The following is a 12,057-nucleotide window of genomic DNA, read 5'->3' on the forward strand; positions in this document are numbered from 1 at the left end:
CTATCAAAAACAGCAAAGTGGGCTGAGGTCTAATAAATCAATGATTTTTCTTTTAATTCTAGAAGATTCCTACATAGCAGTAGAGCACACAGAAGAAAAAGGACACAGACTTACTTATTCTCTTTTCCAAGTCTCCTAAAAACGAAAAAATATATATATATATAAAGATAACAATAGCAGCCTTTGTAATAATAAATCCAAGAACAAAGGTAACACATGTTATCTAATCTTTTAATCATTCTTGCATAATGACAGGTTTCAGAGTAGCAGCCGTGTTAGTCTGTATTCGCAAAAAGAAAAGGAGTACTTGTGGCACCTTAAAGACTAACAAATTTATTAGAGCATAAGCTTTCGTGAGCTACAGCTCACTTCATCGGATGCATTTGGTGGAAAAAAAAAAAAAAAAAAAAAAAAAAAATCAGCCACACTATCAGAGGCTCGTTCACCTGCGCATCTACCAATGTGGTATATGCCATCATGTGCCAGCAATGCCCCTCTGCCATGTACATTGGCCAAACTGGACAGTCTCTACGTAAAAGAATGAATGGACACAAATCAGACGTCAAGAATTATAACATTCAAAAACCAGTTGGAGAACACTTCAATCTCTCTGGTCACTCGATCACAGACCTAAGAGTGGCTATACTTCAACAAAAAAGCTTCAAAAACAGACTCCAACGAGAGACTGCTGAATTGGAATTAATTTGCAAACTGGATACAATTAACTTAGGCTTGAATAGAGACTGGGAATGGATGAGTCATTACACAAAGTAAAACTATTTCCCCATGGTATTTCTCCCCCCCACCCCACCCCCCACTGTTCCTCTGATATTCTTGTTAACTGCTGGAATTAGCCTACCTGCTTGTCACCATGGAAGGTTTTCCTCCTTTCCCCCCCCTGCTGTGGGTGATGGCTTATCTTAAGTGATCACTCTCCTTACAGTGTGTATGATAAACCCATTGTTTCATGTTCTCTGTGTGTGTGTATATAAATCTCTCCTCTGTTTTTTCCACCAAATGCATCCGATGAAGTGAGCTGTAGCTCACGAAAGCTTATGCTCTAATAAATTTGTTAGTCTCTATGGTGCCACAAGTACTCCTTTTCTTTTTAATCATTCTGGTGCTCTTCTCTTAACCCTCTCCAGTTTGAGGACTTCTTTCTTCAGTGAGGGACACAAGAACTGCACAAACTCTTCCAGCAACAGAGCCAAATACAGAGCTAATATTATCTCTACAGTCCTCATTAAGATCACCATCGTGGTTACTGGCCTGCGGCCCAGTGAACACTTTCCTACTGAAAGGCTTCTATGAGCTCCAGTGGAAGGGGTACTTCCGCTTCCACAGCAGCGATTCCTGCCCGCCACTGATCGCCTCTTCTGCAGAAGACAGGAGGTGCTGGGGGGGGGAGGAGTGGGGAAAGGAAGAGGCGGAACAAAGGTCTGGCGCTCTTGAAGAGGGCTTGCAATAGAGTAGGGAGACCAGGAGTGGGAGAGGGAAGAGATAGGGCAGGGGTTGGGCCTGGAGGGAAGGGGTATTGTAGGGGAGGGGCAAGGGACAGAGAGGTGGTCAAGCACCATCAAGGAAATCAAAAAGTTGGCACCTGTGCCTACACTGCCCCCCATATGATTGGGTAACTGAATTGAACTTTAACCATGTCTCCTTCATTTTGAAGTGAAAAATTAAAATGTTCCTTTTTATTTACGGAGGAAATAGAAATTTTTGACTCTATGGAGATGCTTTTGCTTCTTTCTTGTTCTTTTTTTCATACAATGAGTTTTTTTCTGCCTGATATAGACACATTCCCATGGAAAGTTTCTGCCAACACCTTGCTCTCATAGCGAATACACCGGACCGGAAGACAGAATATCTACGTTCTATTTCCTGCTCTAGCAAATATTCCAGTATCACTATCAGCACGTCCTTTCCAGAGGGATTGTCAAAGAGCCAACGCTAGGGGCTCTGCACAGGATGTGGGTTCCCAGTTTGGGGGAAGCTCTTTGAGGAGGACATTTCTCCCTCCATCCCTGATGTACAAGCTGGAGTGTCCGCATGGCCTCAGCTACTACAAGGTCAGGCACGGCACTAGCAACTCAGTCCTGCCACACTCCCCATCCAGAGCCTTTTCATTCAATGGATATGTTCAGTTACTGTAGCACATGGATGTTTTTTCTCACATGCCTGACGTCCCTTGAATCCCGACCACTCTGACTTTGTTTGCAAAGTGCTGGTGAGGTCTCAGCTCAATGACATACCACAACTCCAGAATAATCTGCACAGAACCTCCACTTCCCAGATCCATGGGGCATGCAATGATAGCATCCCTTCTGCAGCTGAAATTGTTGGAACCAATACAGGGCACATGAAGTTTGGTCAGTGGACTGGAAGTATTGAGTAAAGTAGGCAAACTCACCCATTTGCTCCTGGAAGTCCTCTGCAAAAGAAAAATGGGGAGGAGAAGAAAACAGTTCAGTGAATGTCCATTGACTTATGAATTGAAGAGGGTGAATGAGATCCTTTCTTTGTCGATCAGCATAAATATTGGCCATGGGTAGTGAGCTAGCTCTTCAATCCGTGGGCTAGCCCCATTCCTATCCCGCTACGGAGTAGATAGAGAAGATTATATCCTTGCTTTGATCAATTGAAGAAAAAACTTCATGGCGACAACTAATTAGCAAAAGCTGAATATGACACACTACGCTCCTCCGCTAATATGGGTTCTGCTATAAAAGGAGCAGTAACAGCATTTACATCATGAGCTGCGTTCCATTTTCTATTTTAATGCAGAGTCCTTTCAATGTGTACACGGCCTTTCCTACCGTGTCTCTGCAAGAGTGTTATGGTTCTTGGAGAATACAAACAAGTAGTGGGCGAATCTATTTCAATTTCAGCAATGTATGAGCAGCACTGCTCAGAACCAGCAAGTGCTCATATATGTTATAGAGAAAATTAGCCTAGAAATTTACTCTTATCAAAAACAGCAAAGTGGGCTGAGGTCTAATAAATCAATGATTTTTCTTTTCATTCTAGAAGACTCCTACACAGCGGTAGAGTACACAGAAGAAAAAGGACACAGACTTACTTATTCTCTTTTCCAAGTCTCCTAAAAAAGAAAAAATATATTTAAAAATAACAATAGCAGCCTTTGTAATAATAAAGCCAAGAACAAAGGTAACACATGTTATCTAATCTTTTAATCATTCTGGTGCTCTTCTCTTAACCCTCTCCAGTTTCAGGACTTCTTTCTTCAGTGGGGGCACCAGAACTGCACAAACTCTTCCAGCAACAGAGCCAAATACAGAGCTAATATTATCTCTATAGTCCTCATTAAGATCACCATCATGGTTTCTGGCCTGCGGCCCAGTGAACACTTTCCTACTGAAGGGCTTCTATGAGTAAAAGGGCTACTTCCTTTTCCACCGCAGCGATTCCTGCCCGCCACTGATCACCTCTTCTGCAGAGGACAGGAGGTACTGGGGGGGGAGGAGTGGGGAAAGGAAGAGGCCGAACGAAGGTTTGGCGCTCTTGGAAGAGGGCTTGCAATAGGGCAGGGAGAAGAGGAATGGGAAAGGGAAGAGATGGGGCAGGGCTGGGGCCTGGAGGGAAGGGGTATAGTAGGGGAGGGGCAAGGGACAGAGAGGTGGTCAAGCACCATCAAGGAAATTAAAATGTTGGCACCTGTGCCTACACTGCCCCCATATGATTGGGTAACTGAATTGAACCTCCACTTCCCAGATCCATGGGTCATGCAATGATAGCATCCCTTCTGCAGTTGAAATTGTTGGAACCAATACAGGGGACATGAAGTTTGGTCAGTGGACTATAAGTATTGAGTAAAGCAGGCAAACTCACCCATTGGCTCCTGGGGTTTCTCTGCAAAAGAAAAATGGGGAGAAGAAGAAAACAGTTCAGGGTTTGTCCATTGACTTATGAATTGAAGAGGGTGAATGAGATCCTTTCTTTGTTGATTAGCATGAATATTGGCCATGCATAGTGAGCAACTTCTTCAATCCGTAGGCTAGCCGCATTCCTATCCCATACATTTGCGGGAGAAGGAGAGGGGGAGGGATATTCAGGGGGAGGGATAGCTCAGTGGTTTGAGCATTGGTCTGTTAAACCGAGGGTTGTGAGTTCAGTCCTTGAGGGGGCCATTTAGGGATCTGGGGCAAGAATTGGGGCTTGGTCCTGCTTTGAGCAGGGGGTTGGGCTGGATGACCTTCGGAGATTCCTTCCAACCCTGATATTCTATGATTCTACATAGTGTATAGAGAAGATTATATTATTGCCTTGATCAACTGAAGAAAAAACTTCATGGTTAGAACTAATTAGCAAAAGGTGAATATGACACACTACACTCCTCTGCTAATATGGGTTCTGCTATGAAAGGAGCAGTTACATCATGAGCTGATTCCATTTGCTGTTTCAATGCAGAGTCTTTTCAACGTGTAAATTGCCTTTCGTACTCTGTCTCAGCAAGAGTGTTATAGTTCTTGGAGAAGATGAACAAGTAGTAGGCGAGTCTATTTCAATTTCAGCAATGTATGAGCAGCACTGCTCAGAACCCTCAAGTGCTCATATATGTTATTGATAACATTAGCCTAGAAGTCTACTCTATCAAAAACAGCAAAGTGGGCTGAGGTCTAATAAATCAATGATTTTTCTTTTCATTCTAGAAGACTCCTACACAGCGGTAGAGCACACAAAAGAAAAAGGACACAGACTTACTTATTCTCTTTTCCAAGTCTCCTAAAAATGAAAAAATAGATATATAAAGATAACAACAGCAGCCTTTTTAATAATAAATCCAAGAACAAAGGTAACACATGTTATCTAATCTTTTAATCATTCTGGTGCTCTTCTCTTAACCCTCTCCAGTTTCAGGACTTCTTTCTTCAGTGGGGGATACCAGAACTGCACAAACTCTTCCAGCAACAGAGCCAAATACAGAGCTAATATTATCTCTACAGTCCTCATTAAGATCACCATCGTGGTTACTGGCCTGCGGCCCAGTGAACACTTTCCTACTGAAAGGCTTCTATGAGCTCCAGTGGAAGGGGTACTTCCGCTTCCACAGCAGCGATTCCTGCCCGCCACTGATCGCCTCTTCTGCAGAAGACAGGAGGTGCTGGGGGGGGGGAGGAGTGGGGAAAGGAAGAGGCGGAACAAAGGTCTGGCGCTCTTGAAGAGGGCTTGCAATAGAGTAGGGAGACCAGGAGTGGGAGAGGGAAGAGATAGGGCAGGGGTTGGGCCTGGAGGGAAGGGGTATTGTAGGGGAGGGGCAAGGGACAGAGAGGTGGTCAAGCACCATCAAGGAAATCAAAAAGTTGGCACCTGTGCCTACACTGCCCCCCATATGATTGGGTAACTGAATTGAACTTTAACCATGTCTCCTTCATTTTGAAGTGAAAAATTAAAATGTTCCTTTTTATTTACGGAGGAAATAGAAATTTTTGACTCTATGGAGATGCTTTTGCTTCTTTCTTGTTCTTTTTTTCATACAATGAGTTTTTTTCTGCCTGATATAGACACATTCCCATGGAAAGTTTCTGCCAACACCTTGCTCTCATAGCGAATACACCGGACCGGAAGACAGAATATCTACGTTCTATTTCCTGCTCTAGCAAATATTCCGGTATCACTATCAGCACGTCCTTTCCAGAGGGATTGTCAAAGAGCCAACGCTGGGGGCTCTGCACAGGATGTGGGTTCCCAGTTTGGGGGAAGCTCTTTGAGGAGGACATTTCTCCCTCCATCCCTGATGTACAAGCTGGAGTGTCCGCATGGCCTCAGCTACTACAAGGTCAGGCACGGCACTAGCAACTCGGTCCTGCCACACTCCCCATCCAGAGCTTTTTCATTCAATGGATATGTTCAGTTACTGTAGCACATGGATGTTTTTTCTCACATGCCTGACGTCCCTTGAATCCCGACCACTCTGACTTTGTTTGCAAAGTGCTGGTGAGGTCTCAGCTCAATGACATACCACAACTCCAGAATAATCTGCACAGAACCTCCACTTCCCAGATCCATGGGGCATGCAATGATAGCATCCCTTCTGCAGCTGAAATTGTTGGAACCAATACAGGGCACATGAAGTTTGGTCAGTGGACTGGAAGTATTGAGTAAAGTAGGCAAACTCACCCATTTGCTCCTGGAAGTCCTCTGCAAAAGAAAAATGGGGAGGAGAAGAAAACAGTTCAGTGAATGTCCATTGACTTATGAATTGAAGAGGGTGAATGAGATCCTTTCTTTGTCGATCAGCATAAATATTGGCCATGGGTAGTGAGCTAGCTCTTCAATCCGTGGGCTAGCCCCATTCCTATCCCGCTACGGAGTAGATAGAGAAGATTATATCCTTGCTTTGATCAATTGAAGAAAAAACTTCATGGCGACAACTAATTAGCAAAAGCTGAATATGACACACTACGCTCCTCCGCTAATATGGGTTCTGCTATAAAAGGAGCAGTAACAGCATTTACATCATGAGCTGCGTTCCATTTTCTATTTTAATGCAGAGTCCTTTCAATGTGTACACGGCCTTTCCTACCGTGTCTCTGCAAGAGTGTTATGGTTCTTGGAGAATACAAACAAGTAGTGGGCGAATCTATTTCAATTTCAGCAATGTATGAGCAGCACTGCTCAGAACCAGCAAGTGCTCATATATGTTATAGAGAAAATTAGCCTAGAAATTTACTCTTATCAAAAACAGCAAAGTGGGCTGAGGTCTAATAAATCAATGATTTTTCTTTTCATTCTAGAAGACTCCTACACAGCGGTAGAGTACACAGAAGAAAAAGGACACAGACTTACTTATTCTCTTTTCCAAGTCTCCTAAAAAAGAAAAAATATATTTAAAAATAACAATAGCAGCCTTTGTAATAATAAAGCCAAGAACAAAGGTAACACATGTTATCTAATCTTTTAATCATTCTGGTGCTCTTCTCTTAACCCTCTCCAGTTTCAGGACTTCTTTCTTCAGTGGGGGCACCAGAACTGCACAAACTCTTCCAGCAACAGAGCCAAATACAGAGCTAATATTATCTCTACAGTCCTCATTAAGATCACCATCGAGGTTTCTGGCCTGCGGCCCAGTGAACACTTTCCTACTGAAGGGCTTCTATGAGTAAAAGGGCTACTTCCTTTTCCACCGCAGCGATTCCTGCCCGCCACTGATCACCTCTTCTGCAGAGGACAGGAGGTGCTGGGGGGGGAGGAGTGGGGAAAGGAAGAGGCCGAACGAAGGTTTGGCGCTCTTGGAAGAGGGCTTGCAATAGGGCAGGGAGAAGAGGAATGGGAAAGGGAAGAGATGGGGCAGGGCTGGGGCCTGGAGGGAAGGGGTATAGTAGGGGAGGGGCAAGGGACAGAGAGGTGGTCAAGCACCATCAAGGAAATTAAAATGTTGGCACCTGTGCCTACACTGCCCCCATATGATTGGGTAACTGAATTGAACCTCCACTTCCCAGATCCATGGGTCATGCAATGATAGCATCCCTTCTGCAGTTGAAATTGTTGGAACCAATACAGGGGACATGAAGTTTGGTCAGTGGACTATAAGTATTGAGTAAAGCAGGCAAACTCACCCATTGGCTCCTGGGGTTTCTCTGCAAAAGAAAAATGGGGAGAAGAAGAAAACAGTTCAGGGTTTGTCCATTGACTTATGAATTGAAGAGGGTGAATGAGATCCTTTCTTTGTTGATTAGCATGAATATTGGCCATGCATAGTGAGCAACTTCTTCAATCCGTAGGCTAGCCGCATTCCTATCCCATACATTTGCGGGAGAAGGAGAGGGGGAGGGATATTCAGGGGGAGGGATAGCTCAGTGGTTTGAGCATTGGTCTGTTAAACCGAGGGTTGTGAGTTCAGTCCTTGAGGGGGCCATTTAGGGATCTGGGGCAAGAATTGGGGCTTGGTCCTGCTTTGAGCAGGGGGTTGGGCTGGATGACCTTCGGAGATTCCTTCCAACCCTGATATTCTATGATTCTACATAGTGTATAGAGAAGATTATATTATTGCCTTGATCAACTGAAGAAAAAACTTCATGGTTAGAACTAATTAGCAAAAGGTGAATATGACACACTACACTCCTCTGCTAATATGGGTTCTGCTATGAAAGGAGCAGTTACATCATGAGCTGATTCCATTTGCTGTTTCAATGCAGAGTCTTTTCAACGTGTAAATTGCCTTTCGTACTCTGTCTCAGCAAGAGTGTTATAGTTCTTGGAGAAGATGAACAAGTAGTAGGCGAGTCTATTTCAATTTCAGCAATGTATGAGCAGCAGAGCTCAGAACCCTCAAGTGCTCATATATGTTATTGATAACATTAGCCTAGAAGTCTACTCTATCAAAAACAGCAAAGTGGGCTGAGGTCTAATAAATCAATGATTTTTCTTTTCATTCTAGAAGACTCCTACACAGCGGTAGAGCACACAAAAGAAAAAGGACACAGACTTACTTATTCTCTTTTCCAAGTCTCCTAAAAATGAAAAAATAGATATATAAAGATAACAACAGCAGCCTTTTTAATAATAAATCCAAGAACAAAGGTAACACATGTTATCTAATTTTTTAATCATTCTGGTGCTCTTCTCTTAACCCTCTCCAGTTTGAGGACTTCTTTCTTCAGTGGGGGATACCAGAACTGCACAAACTCTTCCAGCAACAGAGCCAAATACAGAGCTAATATTATCTCTACAGTCCTCATTAAGATCACCATCGTGGTTACTGGCCTGCGGCCCAGTGAACACTTTCCTACTGAAAGGCTTCTATGAGCTCCAGTGGAAGGGGTACTTCCGCTTCCACAGCAGCGATTCCTGCCCGCCACTGATCGCCTCTTCTGCAGAAGACAGGAGGTGCTGGGGGGGGGAGGAGTGGGGAAAGGAAGAGGCGGAACAAAGGTCTGGCGCTCTTGAAGAGGGCTTGCAATAGAGTAGGGAGACCAGGAGTGGGAGAGGGAAGAGATAGGGCAGGGGTTGGGCCTGGAGGGAAGGGGTATTGTAGGGGAGGGGCAAGGGACAGAGAGGTGGTCAAGCACCATCAAGGAAATCAAAAAGTTGGCACCTGTGCCTACACTGCCCCCCATATGATTGGGTAACTGAATTGAACTTTAACCATGTCTCCTTCATTTTGAAGTGAAAAATTAAAATGTTCCTTTTTATTTACGGAGGAAATAGAAATTTTTGACTCTATGGAGATGCTTTTGCTTCTTTCTTGTTCTTTTTTTCATACAATGAGTTTTTTTCTGCCTGATATAGACACATTCCCATGGAAAGTTTCTGCCAACACCTTGCTCTCATAGCGAATACACCGGACCGGAAGACAGAATATCTACGTTCTATTTCCTGCTCTAGCAAATATTCCAGTATCACTATCAGCACGTCCTTTCCAGAGGGATTGTCAAAGAGCCAACGCTAGGGGCTCTGCACAGGATGTGGGTTCCCAGTTTGGGGGAAGCTCTTTGAGGAGGACATTTCTCCCTCCATCCCTGATGTACAAGCTGGAGTGTCCGCATGGCCTCAGCTACTACAAGGTCAGGCACGGCACTAGCAACTCAGTCCTGCCACACTCCCCATCCAGAGCCTTTTCATTCAATGGATATGTTCAGTTACTGTAGCACATGGATGTTTTTTCTCACATGCCTGACGTCCCTTGAATCCCGACCACTCTGACTTTGTTTGCAAAGTGCTGGTGAGGTCTCAGCTCAATGACATACCACAACTCCAGAATAATCTGCACAGAACCTCCACTTCCCAGATCCATGGGGCATGCAATGATAGCATCCCTTCTGCAGCTGAAATTGTTGGAACCAATACAGGGCACATGAAGTTTGGTCAGTGGACTGGAAGTATTGAGTAAAGTAGGCAAACTCACCCATTTGCTCCTGGAAGTCCTCTGCAAAAGAAAAATGGGGAGGAGAAGAAAACAGTTCAGTGAATGTCCATTGACTTATGAATTGAAGAGGGTGAATGAGATCCTTTCTTTGTCGATCAGCATAAATATTGGCCATGGGTAGTGAGCTAGCTCTTCAATCCGTGGGCTAGCCTCATTCCTATCCCGCTACGGAGTAGATAGAGAAGATTATATCCTTGCTTTGATCAATTGAAGAAAAAACTTCATGGCGACAACTAATTAGCAAAAGCTGAATATGGCACGCTACGCTCCTCCGCAAATATGGGTTCTGCTATAAAAGGAGCAGTAACAGCATTTACATCATGAGCTGCGTTCCATTTTCTATTTTAATGCAGAGTCCTTTCAATGTGTACACGGCCTTTCCTACCGTGTCTCTGCAAGAGTGTTATGGTTCTTGGAGAATACAAACAAGTAGTGGGCGAATCTATTTCAATTTCAGCAATGTATGAGCAGCACTGCTCAGAACCAGCAAGTGCTCATATATGTTATAGAGAAAATTAGCCTAGAAATTTACTCTTATCAAAAACAGCAAAGTGGGCTGAGGTCTAATAAATCAATGATTTTTCTTTTCATTCTAGAAGACTCCTACACAGCGGTAGAGTACACAGAAGAAAAAGGACACAGACTTACTTATTCTCTTTTCCAAGTCTCCTAAAAAAGAAAAAATATATTTAAAAATAACAATAGCAGCCTTTGTAATAATAAAGCCAAGAACAAAGGTAACACATGTTATCTAATCTTTTAATCATTCTGGTGCTCTTCTCTTAACCCTCTCCAGTTTCAGGACTTCTTTCTTCAGTGGGGGCACCAGAACTGCACAAACTCTTCCAGCAACAGAGCCAAATACAGAGCTAATATTATCTCTACAGTCCTCATTAAGATCACCATCGAGGTTTCTGGCCTGCGGCCCAGTGAACACTTTCCTACTGAAGGGCTTCTATGAGTAAAAGGGCTACTTCCTTTTCCACCGCAGCGATTCCTGCCCGCCACTGATCACCTCTTCTGCAGAGGACAGGAGGTGCTGGGGGGGGAGGAGTGGGGAAAGGAAGAGGCCGAACGAAGGTTTGGCGCTCTTGGAAGAGGGCTTGCAATAGGGCAGGGAGAAGAGGAATGGGAAAGGGAAGAGATGGGGCAGGGCTGGGGCCTGGAGGGAAGGGGTATAGTAGGGGAGGGGCAAGGGACAGAGAGGTGGTCAAGCACCATCAAGGAAATCAAAAAGTCTCCTAAAAATGAAAAAATATGGCTCCTGGGGTTTCTCTGCGAAAGAAAAATGGGGAGAAGAAGAAAATTGTTCAGGGTTTGTCCATTGACTTATGAATTGAAGAGGGTGAATGAGATCCTTTCTTTGTTGATTAGAGTGAATACTGGCCATGCATAGTGAGCAACTTCTTCAATCCGTAGGCTAGCTGCATTCCTATCCCGCTACATTTGGGGGAGAAGGAGAGAGGGAGGGATATTCAGGGTGAGGGATAGCTCAGTGGTTTGAGCATTGGTCTGTTAAACCGAGGGTTGTGAGTTCAGTCCTTGAGGGGGCCATTTAGGGATCTGGGGCAAAAATTGGGGCTTGGTCCTGCTTTGAGCAGGGGGTTGGGCTAGATGACCTTTGGAGATTCCTTCCAACCCTGATATTCTATGATTCTACATAGTATATAGAGAAGATTATATTATTGCTTTGATCAATTGAAGAAAAAACTTCATGGTTAGAACTAATTAGCAAAAGGTGAATATGACACACTATACTCCTCTGCTAATATGGGTCCTGTTATGAAAGGAGCAGTTACATCATGAGCTGATTCCATTTGCTGTTTCAATGCAGAGTCTTTTTAATGTGTAAATTGCCTTTCGTACTCTGTCTCAGCAAGAGTGTTATAGTTCTTGCAGAATATGAACAATTAGTGGGCGAGTCTATTTCAATTTCAGCAATATATGAGCAGCACTGCTCAGAACCAGCAAGTGCTCATATATGTTATTGACAACATTAGCCAAGTAATATGCTCTATCAAAAACAGCAAAGTGGGCTGAGGTCTAATAAATCAATGATTTTTCTTTTCATTCTAGAAGACTCCTACACAGCAGTAGAGCACACGGAAGAAACAGGTCACAGACTTACTTTTTCTCTTTTCCAAGTCTCCTAAAAAAGAAAAAATATATTT

At 43.9% G+C, this 12,057-nt stretch overlaps 1 protein-coding gene across 1 annotated transcript in view; it reads right to left on the reverse strand.

Moving 5' to 3' along the window:
• The window catches only part of LOC119847446 (butyrophilin subfamily 1 member A1-like), a 99,909-nt gene that overhangs the window by 13,800 nt on the left and 74,052 nt on the right, over positions 1-12,057 (reverse strand). Inside the window, exons 9-19 of the mRNA XM_043501185.1 lie at positions 10,535-10,555; positions 9,866-9,886; positions 8,451-8,471; positions 7,578-7,598; positions 6,808-6,828; positions 6,139-6,159; positions 4,723-4,743; positions 3,850-3,870; positions 3,080-3,100; positions 2,411-2,431; positions 115-135 (exon numbers count right to left, since the gene is read on the reverse strand). Coding sequence (XP_043357120.1) covers positions 115-135; positions 2,411-2,431; positions 3,080-3,100; positions 3,850-3,870; positions 4,723-4,743; positions 6,139-6,159; positions 6,808-6,828; positions 7,578-7,598; positions 8,451-8,471; positions 9,866-9,886; positions 10,535-10,555 — 231 coding nt within the window. The remainder of the gene's footprint in view (positions 1-114; positions 136-2,410; positions 2,432-3,079; positions 3,101-3,849; positions 3,871-4,722; positions 4,744-6,138; positions 6,160-6,807; positions 6,829-7,577; positions 7,599-8,450; positions 8,472-9,865; positions 9,887-10,534; positions 10,556-12,057) is intronic.

Source organism: Dermochelys coriacea, chromosome 23 (assembly GCF_009764565.3).
Source record: "Dermochelys coriacea isolate rDerCor1 chromosome 23, rDerCor1.pri.v4, whole genome shotgun sequence".
Taxonomy (NCBI): Eukaryota; Metazoa; Chordata; order Testudines; family Dermochelyidae; genus Dermochelys; species Dermochelys coriacea.